Raw genomic sequence first — 12901 nt, 5'->3', positions numbered from 1 at the left:
CTTTATGAATGGCCTCTATAGCAAGCTAACAGATAAAGAATATACGGTGGCCTGTAGGGATTTGACTTCTTTATTTGCAATGTAGATTACCTGAGTTTTGTATGTAGTATGGAATAGTCATGGATGAGTAACATGACTCCTCTATCAGGGGAGGCTGGTGGAGGTAGAAACGGGCTCATTGTAATTTGATTTACACCGTTCCTCCCTCAGTTCCGTGCATCACAATGAGCCCATCCTCTGATGTCTACCTCCACCAGCCTCCACTTGACTAGGCCTGTCTCTGTAGTCTGCAAACACTTGTTCCTGAAAATGTACAACACCACAAGCGCTCATGTTTACGAGGCTGAATTGAATTTTTCAAGCCATGTTGACAACTGTTTTCTGGAGAAGGAATTCAGGGAGACAGAAGGTCAGGAGGGTGGGGTAGAGCGTCCTTGGGAGAGAAGCAGAAAGGCAGAATACACAAACACCAAACCAACACTTCTGCTTTGACCAGAGCTGCCATGGCTTGGTCAACACGAACGTAGGAATGTACCGGCAAGGTATTTGTATGCGGTACCTCTAAAATAAGTATCCAGTAACACTTTAGAAAATGTGCAATCACAAATGACCTAGATAAATACGCTGAATTTCCTTGCCACACTAAAAAACGATAAATTATTCATGACGTGTTCCTCCTGTTCAGCCATGGATTGGTTTAAAACGAGTGCAGTAGGACAGAAATACATCTCTCCTGCCCTGTTTTTTTGGGAGGTTTTGCGTGAACTTATAATGCACCTAGCTACCGAATATCCAGCGGTTTATAATGAAGTCACATTTAAAAAAAAAAGTCTCCTATCTGTTGAATACAGTGATTATGTTTGCCCTGGAGTATTCCTCTACCAGGGGAGGCTGGTAGAGGTAGAAATCAGAGGACGGGCTCATTGTAATGCATGGAACGGAATGAGGAATGGTATCAAACACAACAATGAGCCGTCCTCCGATTTCTACCTCTACTAGCCTCCCCTGTCCTCTATCTAGGATATGTACTGTATACCACCCAAACATGACTAACTGTATGTACATGGATGCATTAATCTTGTGGAATTAATGCAAATGTCTTCACTTCCAGGTTTCATGTACTTTTTATATTCTAGTGTTCAACAATTGCTTGCTTAAATAATTGCTATGCTTTAAGGCAATACATGGAAATTAACTCATTTACATATTTGTCTCAACAAATAACCTTAAATCTCCATTCATGAAAACATTAAAAAAGGTCACCAGTGGCAGAGAATAGAGGCTATGTTCTTTGAATACCAAACAAGAATAAGCTCATCTAGAAACTCTCTCTCTCTCTCTCTCTCTCTCTCTCTCTCTCCCTCTCTCTCTTCTCTCTTTCTCTCTCTCTCTCTCTCCCTCTCTCTCTTTCTCTCTTTCTCTCTTTCTCTCTCTCTCTATCTCTCTAAAGGTACAAATTCAACTTCAACGTCCTTTTGTATTCCGTCTTTTCCTCCGAGGTGTTTCTCCTGGCCGGCCTCTCCGGGCCTCTCCGGGCCTGGCAGGCAGAACCGCAGCAGCGTCTCCCAGGGGTGTGTATTATCCACCCGCTTTGTTCTGGTGCTGTAGGAGCGGACTGTGATCTGGATCCTCTGATGAGAGGAGAGGCTGTCAGGACCCAGGCAGGAGTGTGGCGCTCCCAGATAAAACCACAGGGCCTGAAGACATGGCTTTCTGGGTTGGCAGGGCCGGCTGGACCGGCTGGACCGGCTGGACTGGGCTGGACTGGGTTTGCTGGGCTGGACTGGGTTTGCTGGGCTCACTGGGCTCGCTGGGCTGACTGGCTGAGCTGTGCCATCTGGGAGTGGGTTGTTGTTGCTGAAGGCCCACGGTATGAATATGTGTGTGTGTGTGTGTGTGTGTGTGTGTGTGTGTGTGTGTGTGTGTGTGTGTGCTATTGTAGCTTATGAGAAAGAGAAAGGAGAGAGAGAGAAAGGAGAGAGAGAAAGAGGGAGAGAGAGAGAGAGATAGAAAGGAGAGAGAGAGAGGGAGGGAGGGAGAGAGGGGGAGAGAGATAGAGAGAGAGAGAGAGAGAGAGAGAGAGAGAGAGAGAGAGAGAGGGAGAGAGGGAGGGGGAGAGGGAGAGAGAGAGACAGAGAGAGAGAGAGAGAGAGAGAGAGAGAGAGAGAGGGAGAGAGAGAGAGAGAGACGACAAAACATTCTCTTATGTGAAGAGTTGAAGGTGAAGTTTCACAACGCACTGGTACAGGTACTATACAAGTACAAGAAGACACGTACAAAGTTGAATCTAAAATACAAAATACAATACAACGTTTTGAAACACAGATTGCATAGAATCAAATCTAGGGATTTTCAGTTTAAGTATGTAATGTAAGGGGTATTGCTCTTATGAGAAAGACAGGTTTTAGCCTGGATTTGAAAGCTACCTCCACCAGCCTCCTCTGTCCTCCGATGTCTACCTCCTCCAGCCTCCCCTTTCCTCCGATGTCTACCTCCACCAGCCTCCCCTTTCCTCCGATGTCTACCTCTGCCAGCCTCCACCTTCCTTCAATGTCTACCTCCACCAGCCTCCCCTGTCCTCCGATGTCTACCTCCACCAGCCTAACCTGTCCTCCGATGTCTACCTCCACCAGCCTTCCCTGTCCTCCGATGTCTACCTCCACCAGCCTCCCCTAATTTGCTTTCAGAATAGCCTACAGTATGTTCAATAAAGTTTTACATGACTGAATCTAGTAATGGCTGCCCTTCATAATCGATGGATCGATGGATACTTATGAATGATGAAACCTCTGGCCGGTGTGATTCATGCAGTGTGCCCATTCATAGGCAGCAGCAACAACACCTTGGCTGTGTTTATGAAGGCTACACCTCCTCCCTCACTCCCCACTTCAGACCCCCTCCTGGCCATGGAGCAATGCTGCCCCCTGCTGGCCTCAGCCTGTCATGACTGGTGTGACCAATACGTCTAAGTGTTTATTCAGTCTGGCCTGTTATCCAAACTGGATTCAACCTGATCAATATGTTTCACTACAATTCCCTGACATTAAGTTGTCATCAACTCTGGCCCTAGAGCTGGGTCTTTTTTAACATTTTTTTTAACAATTTAACATTTAAGTCATTTAGCAGACGCTTTTATCCAGAGCGACTTCAAATAAGTTCATTTGTCTCAGTAAGTGAATCAACTGTACATCAGTCATTGTAATTAAAACCTCAGATAAGAACAAGTGCCATTGGCAGACACAGTGCTAGAGAAAGAAAGAAACCTTTTTGTGTTGGTAATGTAGGGTGTCAGGGGGTGGAGAGGTCTGAGGAGGAGGAGAGGAGAGGGGGATGATAGAGGGTGTAGGGTGTCAGGGGGTGGAGAGGTCTGAGGAGGAGGAGAGGAGAGGAGAGGGGGATGATAGAGGGTGTAGGGTGTCAGGGGGTGGAGAGGTCTGAGGAGGAGGAGCCCAGGTGGAGCCTAAAGAGACGGGTCTTCAGTCTACAGAGGAATACAGGTAGTGACTCCGCCGTCCTGACAGTGGTGTGAAGCTCACTCCACCACCGGGGCGCCAGGACAGACAAGAGCCGTGGCTGAGCAGAGCGACCGCCATGCCCTCGTAGAGATGGCGGCGCCAAGCGGCCAGCTGAGGTGGAAGAACGGAGTGCTGTTATTCCAGGCCAGCACATGCATAGGCCACCTGATTCAGCTAATCAACAAATCAATTCATGATGAATTTGTTAGTGAACGAGATGGATGTGTCAGTGATGGGCTGGAGCAAAAATCCTCAGGACACGACGTCGCTGTTCTGCTGGCCCTTTAAAACCCCTGAGTCGCCTTGGTTACAACCAGGAAGTAGCAGACGCAGAGTGGCTACATTTTCAGCGTGTAGAAACCTCAACGTCTTAACTAAAACTACTCTAGTAACGTATAAAGAGGAGATATCTCTATCTGTAACCGAGTGAACAGCAATGAACAAAGCCCTTCGTCTCATGCCATTGCTGCTTTGTTTGACACGCTAACAGTAAGGAAGACGACAGCTGGACAACTGCGGTTAGCCAGCTAGCTAGCATTAAGCTAAGGTTGATCCACGTAAGTAAAGCATCGATTCTTGCCGTGTCACGTACTGTCACTAGCCAGGTCTCAGAAACGTGTTTTTTCCCCCAATTGTGGCATAAATATGATGGCATTTGAGTCAACACAGCACTCAGTAACCGCTCGGCCACATTGAGTTTGTGATCGGCGCTGTCCGTGGTGCTGAAGATGGAGATCCTCCACCAGAACACGCTGCAGGACCACCTAACGGTCCGAATGAGCTCACTGCTATCCTCTCAATTCTGCTTTCATTAGATTATTCATTGAAATATGATCTGAGCATATCCACACACAACTTCATGGTGTAATCTATCCAACGGCATGACATCCTGCTTTTGCATCTGATCATCCTGTTTCTGATGTTAGAAGCCGTTTAGTTTGGGTCTGGTTTTTAGGCGGACATGAGTCAAATAGGGCCTTTCATCTTAATAGGATTTCTCAACGAGCTGTGGCCTCACTGTCCTGTTGCCCCCAAATGCTTGTGTTCTCTCAGAAGGTTTAAAGCAGATCATAGGGACAGTAGCCTCGCTTTAGTTTCTCCTAGATTCAGTTGTGGTGCGTCGCTGTATGAAAGGTGCTCTATAAATAAAGTTTGATTTGAGTTGAGCTGATAGTTGAAGTTGCTGTAGTGCTTCATTCATGCTTTGCCTTCTGCCCCTCCTTGCTAACAGCCCCTGTCCTATACTGTCCTATAAACCCTGTCCTATACTGTCCTATAAACCCTGTCCTATACTGTCCTATAAACCCTGTCCTATACTGTCCTATAAACCCTGTCCTATACTGTCCTATAAACCCTGTCCTATACTGCACCATATCAGCTGGCTTCAGAATGTGCTCTTAGCAACCCACATATGAGACATCTACAGTGTTTCCTTCTAAAGGTTATTGGGTCTATTAATGAGATGTAGTGTAATATGTAATATGCATCTTGAGTCTTGGTTCCACAGAGGCAGCATGAGCGTGGAGGGTCTGGCCTGTACGGTGAAGCCCCCCGTCACCCTGCAGATTGGAGACGCTAAAACAGACACGTCTCGGGCTGGAGTCCAAGTTATAGACGTCACATTCCCACACGGAGAGGCGGTTAAAGTGAGGAGTCTTTTTGATATGTTTAAAAGGTTCCCTGCAAAGCTGTTTTTATATCTGTCCCAAAATGGTGGACAGCTCTCAGACTAGACCAGGGGAGGTTAGTGTGAAGCCATGTGAGGCTGGGGGAGGTTAGTGTGAAGCCATGTGAGGCTGGCGGAGGGAGGAATCGGAGGACGGGGCTCGTTGGAAGGCATGGAACAGAATCAGTAATGGTATCAAAGACGTGACACCATTCCGGATTCCGCTCCATGCATTCCAATGAGCCCCGTCCTCTGATTCCTACCTTCCCCAGCCTCACATGGCTCCACACTAACCTCCCCCAGCCTCCACACTAACCTCCCCCAGCCTCCACACTAACCTCCCTTAGCCTCACATGGCTCCACACTAACCTCCCCCAGCCTCCCCTGGTGTCCTACCTCCCCCAGCCTCACATGGCTCCACACTAACCTCCCCCAGCCTCACTAACCTCCCCAGCCTCACATGGCTCCACACTAACCTCCCCAGCCTCACATGGTGTCCTACCTCCACCAGCCTCACATGGCTCCACACTAACCTCCCCCAGCCTCACACTAACCTCCCCCAGCCTCACATGGCTCCACACTAACCTCCCCCAGCCTCACATGGTGTCCTACCTCCACCAGCCTCCACACTAACCTCCCCCAACCTCACTAACCTCCACCAGCCTCACATGGCTCCACACTAACCTCCCCCAGCCTCCACACTAACCTCCCCTAGCCTCACTAACCTCCACCAGCCTCACATGGCTCCACACTAACCTCCACCATGACCCCCATACTGTACACACACATCGATTTAGTTTAGTTCAAAAATGTGTATTTAGTTAATATTGTTTCTATTGTATTTGTTGTTTATCTTGTTGTAAAGCATTTTGAGACATGTGTCTGTGTAAAAATCACATAGAATACATACATTTAATTGATTGATTGACTGATTGATTTGTGGTAGGTCCAGGAGATCTCCTTTAAGAACTTCTACACAGCGTACCTGACGGTCCGTCTGCTGAGGAGAGGCCCGGAGGACCAGGAGGGTCCGGCCCAGTGGACCACCTGTCTGAGTAACCACCGCCTGATGGCCCACCCCCACACCGAGCAGGGGTCCCAGGACTACTTCTCCATACACAGACAGCAGGTCAGCACCATGCAGGGGGACGGCAGCCTGGCTTAAAGGGGCAATCTGTAATTGGTACATACATTCGTGGACTTTGAAATGGATGATATACAGTACCAGTCAAAAATTTGGACAGACCTGCCAAGAGTGAGCAAAGCTGTCATCAAAGCAAAAGGTGGCTACTCTGAAGAATCTAAAATATAAACCATATTCTGGTTTGTTTAACACTTTTTTGTTCACTACATAATTCCATATGTGTTCCTTCATAGTTTTGATGTCTTCAATATTAATCTACAATGTAAAAAAAATAGTAAAAATATAGAAAAACCATTGAATGAGAAGGTGTGTCCAAACTGTTGACTGGTACTGTAGATATAGCCGTTAAACTTTTGACTGGTACTGTAGATATAGCCGTTAAACTGTTGACTGGTACTGTAGATATAGCCGTTAAACTTTTGACTGGTACTGTAGATATAGCCGTTAAACTGTTGACTGGTACTGTAGATATAGCCGTTAAACTTTTGACTGGTACTGTAGATATAGCCGTTAAACTTTTGACTGGTACTGTAGATATAGCCGTTAAACTGTTGACTGGTACTGTAGATATAGCCGTTAAACTTTTGACTGGTACTGTAGATATAGCCGTTAAACTTTTGACTGGTACTGTAGATATAGCCGTTAAACTTTTGACTGGTACTGTAGATATATCCGTTGATTCTTGAATAATCCGTCCCTGCTGACACGCCTCTCCTCCTTCCTCTCCTGTCTCTCTCTCCTGTCTCTCTCTCCTGTCTCTCTCTCCTGTCTCTCTCTCCTCCTTCCTCTCCTGTCTCTCTCTCCTCCTTCCTCTCCTGTCTCTCTCTCCTCCTTCCTCTCCTGTCTCTCTCTCCTGTCTCTCTCTCCTGTCTCTCTCTCCTGTCTCTCTCTCCTCCTTCCTCTCCTGTCTCTCTCTCCTCCTTCCTCTCCTGTCTCTCTCTCCTGTCTCTCTCTCCTGTCTCTCTCTCCTCCTTCCTCTCCTGTCTCTCTCTCCTGTCTCTCTCTCCTGTCTCTCTCTCCTCCTTCCTCTCCTGTCTCTCTCTCCTGTCTCTCTCTCCTGTCTCTCTCTCCTGTCTCTCTCTCCTCCTTCCTCTCCTGTCTCTCTCTCCTGTCTCTCTCCTGTCTCTCTCTCCTGTCTCTCTCTCCTCCTTCCTCTCCTGTCTCTCTCTCCTCCTTCCTCTCCTGTCTCTCTCTCCTGTCTCTCTCTCCTGTCTCTCTCTCCTCCTTCCTCTCCTGTCTCTCTCTCCTCCTTCCTCTCCTGTCTCTCTCTCCTGTCTCTCTCTCCTGTCTCTCTCTCCTCCTTCCTCTCCTGTCTCTCTCTCCTGTCTCTCTCTCCTCCTTCCTCTCCTGTCTCTCTCTCCTGTCTCTCTCTCCTGTCTCTCTCTCCTCCTTCCTCTCCTGTCTCTCTCTCCTGTCTCTCTCTCCTCCTTCCTCTCCTGTCTCTCTCTCCTGTCTCTCTCCTGTCTCTCTCCTGTCTCTCTCTCCTGTCTCTCTCCTGTCTCTCTCTCCTCCTTCCTCTCCTGTCTCTCTCTCCTGTCTCTCTCTCCTGTCTCTCTCTCCTGTCTCTCTCTCCTCCTTCCTCTCCTGTCTCTCTCTCCTGTCTCTCTCTCCTCCTTCCTCTCCTGTCTCTCTCTCCTGTCTCTCTCTCCTGTCTCTCTCTCCTCCTTCCTCTCCTGTCTCTCTCTCCTCCTTCCTCTCCTGTCTCTCTCTCCTGTCTCTCTCTCCTGTCTCTCTCTCCTGTCTCTGTCCAATGAAGACAAACATAACAGTGGGACTGCCCCACTCAAAACAGATAACATTCAAAGATACTCCCACTCCTATCACGATGCTTGGAGGCATAACAACAGTAGCTATGGGGATTGGCTGAAGCACATCCAGGTCTACAGTACATTACATTATCACATCACTCAATGCGGGATAAGGAGATGCCACCTCCATGCATATTCTGCCGCAAGCTGCAGATGAAACTCACATAAATCCAGTCTCATTCAGGCTAAGCACATAAGCATGGCTCAGGTTTATCTTTTTTGTTCAAAGCTCATTTTGGAAGTTAGCCAGCTCTTATAAGAAGCATTTAAGCTCATGTGAATGATGTACGCAGATGGAATTGAGCCGCTCTGGTTGTTTGTGGTGTCTGCTAGATGCTGTTTGAGCCTGATGATGTGAAGTCAGTCAGACTCTGGTTGTTTGTGGTGTCTGCTAGATGCTGTTTGAGCCTGATGATGTGAAGTCAGTCAGACTCTGGTTGTTTGTGGTGTCTGCTAGATGCTGTTTGAGCCTGATGATGTGAAGTCAGTCAGACTCTGGTTGTTTGTGGTGTCTGCTAGATGCTGTTTGAGCCTGATGATGTGAAGTCAGTCAGACTCATCCTGCGTCAGCCTTCGTCAGCGTGGTTGAGTTTCAGCATCGAGGACATCAAGATTCACCCTTATGTGAAAGAGGTGAGTCACTGAGGGGGGGGGGGGGGGTCTCATATCTCAATACCTTCGGTTTTGTTTTGTTGGTCACACTTCATCTGGAAGGTTGGTCTTCTGTAGATGATCTACTGTTGCTCAAACTGTCAACAAACTATCAGCTGTTACTCTGCTGACATGCAGCTTGTTCTGGGTTAGAGGTTAGAGTTAGGGTTCTATTTTTGGTTAAGTTAAGGCTTAAGTTTAGGGTTAGGGTTATGTTTTGGGTTAGGGTTAGGGTTATGTTTTGGGTTAGAGGATAGTAAGTTAAAATGTTGTTGACAGTTTGTTTAACATCTACTGAATATCTACAGATCATCTGCTTGGGACTATCCAAATAAAGTGTTACCTTTTTGTTTTTAAATGGCTGGTTGTCAAGCTAAGCTGTCCCTCACTCAAAGTATCTGCAAAGTTTTCCTTCAGTGTGAAGTAACTTGACCCCCCAAGACTTGACCCCCCTAACTCCTATTCATTCATTTCCATTCTTCCCGCCCAGGATTCAGAGACCGACATTCCTGATTGGTTGTCTGACCTCACACACGTTGACCAACGCTCTGATTTGGAAGTAAGAATCTTAAGAATAGAATCTTTCAATCAGCCACCTTTCAACTTCAGACACATGTTTCTGACCCCATGATATGGCTGGTTAAACAGAAGCCAACGGTGTGTCTCTCTGTTCGGTGTTCCCAGGGACTCCCAGACCCCCAGACAGTGTCCTCCAGCATCCAGCAGATGTGGGCATTGACAGAGATCATGCAGACCAACCAGACCAACGCTTCCATTGGCCGCTTTGATGTAAGTCTGGACGCATCAACTTGTCAGACAGTCAGTCAATCAGTCACTCACTCACTCAGTCACTCACTCACTCACTCACTCACTCACTCACTCACTCACTCACTCACTCACTCAGACAGTCAGTCAGTAAGTCAGTCAGTCAGTCAGTCAATGACATTTATTTGTAGAGCACTTTTTACATAGACACGTGTTGCAAAGGGCTTCACAACAAAAAGAATACTAAACAATACAAACTATGAATAGAATACAAACAGTATGATCTAACACCAAACCGTAGACACCCAAACAGCAAGCCAAGGAAAAAACTCCCCAGAGGGGAGAAAAACATAGGGCACAGTGGTAAGTTAATTTGCATTTAATTAAAAATGGAAGGATGGTCCGCATATTACAGTTCTCTAAGGGCTAATAAACCACAGTAAGTCATCCAAGGATTTGCATTAACTCATTCAGGGGGAATAAAGTCGCCCAAACTGTCAACATTCTAGAGCGCCAAGGGTGACTTTACTCACCAGAAATGTATAAATGATGCTGCTTCATTTTGTAGCCAATCAAAGTGTTGTTGCTAGGTAAACACCACATAAAACACTTGGCGCTCTGGGGTTCCGAATTCTTTGGCAGTTAGTCAGTTTTTTTTTTATTGTGCTTATTGACTCCAGCTCATGTCCCTGTCAACGGGATCCATCTCAATGTTCTTTCATTTTACTGTCTACTTAGCGACGGACGCTGTAAATTAGCGCAAGCTAACGTGTTTTGCGGTGCAATGCATCTGCCTTGTGAAATGTCAATATATCAATGTTATTGCATCTGTCCTTACTCAAATAAACACATAAATAAACACATCAATAAATCTAAGTTGCTGTCGTGTCTGTCAGAGTGCCTCCCCTCCCTGGTAGCCATTTTGAATAATCATGTTCTCCACATCTCTGTTTCTCTGTGCAGGTGGACGGCTGCTATGAAATCAACCTGCTGTCCTTCCCGTGACCTGGACCTCCATCTGTCTGCATCTACTAGCTAAGCATCTCTTCCCAAGTGTGTGACATAAGCAGTGAATACCCAACCATGGCTGGAGACTGTTGCATTGCTCTCCCGTGTGTCCGTGTGCTGGACTAACCTGACCCTGCTCTCTGGATAGGCCCCAGAACACTCCCTGGCAATCCTTCAGCTAAGATAGATAGACAGATAGATAGATAGGTAGATAGGTAGATAGATAGATAGGTAAATAGATATAGATAGATAGATATATAAGTAGATAGATAGATAGGTAGATAGATAGATATAAGTAGATAGGTAGATAGATAGGTAGATATATAAGTAGATAGATAGACAGATAGGTAGATAGGTAGGTCGGTAGGTAGATAGGTAGGTCGGTAGGTAGATAGATAGATAGATATATAAGTAGATAGATAGATAGACAGACAGATAGGTAGGTAGGTAGATAGATAGACAGATAGGTAGGTAGATAGATAGATAGATAGATAGACAGACAGGTAGGTAGGTCGGTAGGTAGGTACTTTATTGATCCTTTATTGAGGGGAAATGACAGTGTTGAATCCCACCAGTGACACATAATCACAAGTGCAAGACGTGACAAAGTACACAAACAAAAAGTATTATATATTTATATATGTATTATATCCCCCTAAATCAGAACATGTTGTGGCCAAATGAATGCTTGAATGTAAGAAATAAAGTCAACTGTATGATCAGCAGGTGGCAGTAGTGGTCCTTGACAGAGGCAAGGAGGAAGCTGTGAAGTGTTTCTGGTTGCAGTGTAGTATTATGGGATTGTTGTTATGGTCATATGAAAATAGATTATGTCTTTCTGTGTGTCTTGCTGTAATGCCAAAAATATATGACTTACATTCTCGCAAAACTGATTATCACTGTAGAAAGACACATATTTGTATATGCTATACTAATTTAACGATGCCTATCTTTTTAGATCCAACTGTACTTTCAGTCTCAGTACAAGGAGCCTGTTTAAGACCCTCTGATGATGTTATGTTGCCTTGCGTACATCAGTACATCAGTACATCAGTAATGTAGTCTGGAATGTGTGCTGCTTTGCGGAACTGTTGAAATAAAGACTATATATAAAGAATAAACAATGAGGTTCTTGTGTCTCAGTCTGCCCCCCCCACCCCTCACCCCCCCCCCCCCCTCACCACCCCGCCTCACCCCCGCGGGCAGTAGAGAGATTGAGTCTCTCTCTCAACCCCAGGTAATGTATCAAGTAGAAACCCATTTCCTTCCCTGTGTGTTTTGTGTTGTGTTTTTAGGTACCCATGACCTTTAGAAGAATTACCAATCTAGAGGAGAGTGGCAGAGGGAAGAGTCAGCACGGTTCAGTCCAGGGAGGCTCAAACAACACGCTGTTGTTGTTGTTGTTGTTGTTGCTGCTGCTGCTGTTTTGAGATGCAGATCAGAGTTCTGAGCCTGTTGATATCTCATCATATTGATCTCACCCAGGTGTTCCACCTCTCCTCCATGTTGAGGAATCATATTGATCTCACCCAGGTGTTCCACCCCTCCTCCATGTTGAGGAATCCTATCATGTGAGTTCTGTGAGATTAGAATCAGAGTCGGAGATCAGAGGATGTGATGTGACTGAGACGGTGACGGTGCTTTAATCCTCCACAGGTTTCCTCCCAGATCAGCTTCAGGGTCACTGTTCCCATCTCTGTCTCAATGCGTCGCCGTGGTATCATTACTTATCTTTCAAATCTAAAAATCCTTGTTTTCACTCTGTTGTTGATGTTGTGGGCTCCTTGTGGACTGCAGAGCACAGCAGCCCTTCTAGACCATCTGCAGCACTCTTTTAAATGATGAAAAAAAGGAAAAAGAGACAGCAGGGGAGTTATTATTTATGGGTAAATAATTTCTGGGTCATGAGTTTTACCTCAATCATGCAAGCATTCATGAGGGGAACCGGGGTGCATCTCAATACTCTTAAACAGCCTCCTCCCCTCTCCCCCCATCAGCTCTCCTTCATCCACCCCATCTGAAAGAGCTGGCCAGGTGACACCACATCCCCAGGCAGCAACGGCCATCTCGCTGTGACCCGTCCTGTCTGATCAGATCAGAGCCGATGAAGGAGACCGAGACAAGGAAGCCACTCAGGAGGATTGAGACGCAGCCCCGGTAAGTCATTTGGTGGGTCATGTCTTTCCATGGATGGCTGTGCATCAGTAAGCAGCAGGGGTGGACTCCCCTGAGGCACACAGGCTAGCCTTCCTCTGCTGTCTCATGAATCACCCAGCATGCACTGTTCCTGGAAGTCCACGGATTCCTCTCAGATCCCCTCACCTAAAGACGAAAGCCTGGAGGG

At 46.6% G+C, this 12901-nt stretch overlaps 1 protein-coding gene across 3 annotated transcripts; it reads left to right on the top strand.

Moving 5' to 3' along the window:
* Positions 1-3927: 3927 nt before the first annotated feature.
* nicn1 (nicolin 1) lies at positions 3928-11652 on the top strand. 3 transcript variants are annotated; one of them, XR_014554191.1, is made up of 8 exons: positions 3928-4072; positions 5023-5161; positions 6128-6310; positions 8653-8766; positions 9275-9343; positions 9469-9573; positions 10513-10788; positions 10989-11652. XR_014554191.1 is itself a non-coding variant. In XM_083668890.1 (7 exons), the coding sequence occupies exons 2-7, from the start codon at positions 5030-5032 to the stop codon at positions 10552-10554; spliced, it is 645 nt and encodes a 214-aa protein (XP_083525016.1). In that variant the 5' UTR covers positions 3928-4072; positions 5023-5029; the 3' UTR covers positions 10555-11652. The 3 variants fall into 3 exon arrangements, 2 of the variants coding, with proteins under 2 accessions (XP_083525016.1, XP_083525017.1); XM_083668890.1 differs by having other exon boundaries at positions 10513-11652; XM_083668891.1 differs by lacking the exon at positions 3928-4072 and having other exon boundaries at positions 5007-5161; positions 10513-11652.
* Positions 11653-12901: the final 1249 nt, after the last annotated feature.

The sequence above is a fragment of the Argentina silus genome, assembly GCF_951799395.1.
Source record: "Argentina silus genome assembly, chromosome: 4".
NCBI classification, from domain to species: Eukaryota; Metazoa; Chordata; class Actinopteri; order Argentiniformes; family Argentinidae; genus Argentina; species Argentina silus.
The sequence above is the reverse complement of the archived record's forward strand: the minus strand, read 5'-3'. Positions and strand labels throughout refer to the sequence as shown.

Bases quoted from the DNA above. Each gene is read 5' to 3' on its own strand.
- nicn1 (XM_083668890.1), top strand. From the start codon at position 5,030: ATGAGCGTGGAGGGTCTGGCCTGTACGGTGAAGCCCCCCGTCACCCTG. The intron at 6,311-8,652 runs GTCAGCACCATG...GGTGTCTGCTAG, and splicing joins TCTCCATACACAGACAGCAG to ATGCTGTTTGAGCCTGATGA. The intron at 9,344-9,468 runs GTAAGAATCTTA...CGGTGTTCCCAG, and splicing joins ACCAACGCTCTGATTTGGAA to GGACTCCCAGACCCCCAGAC.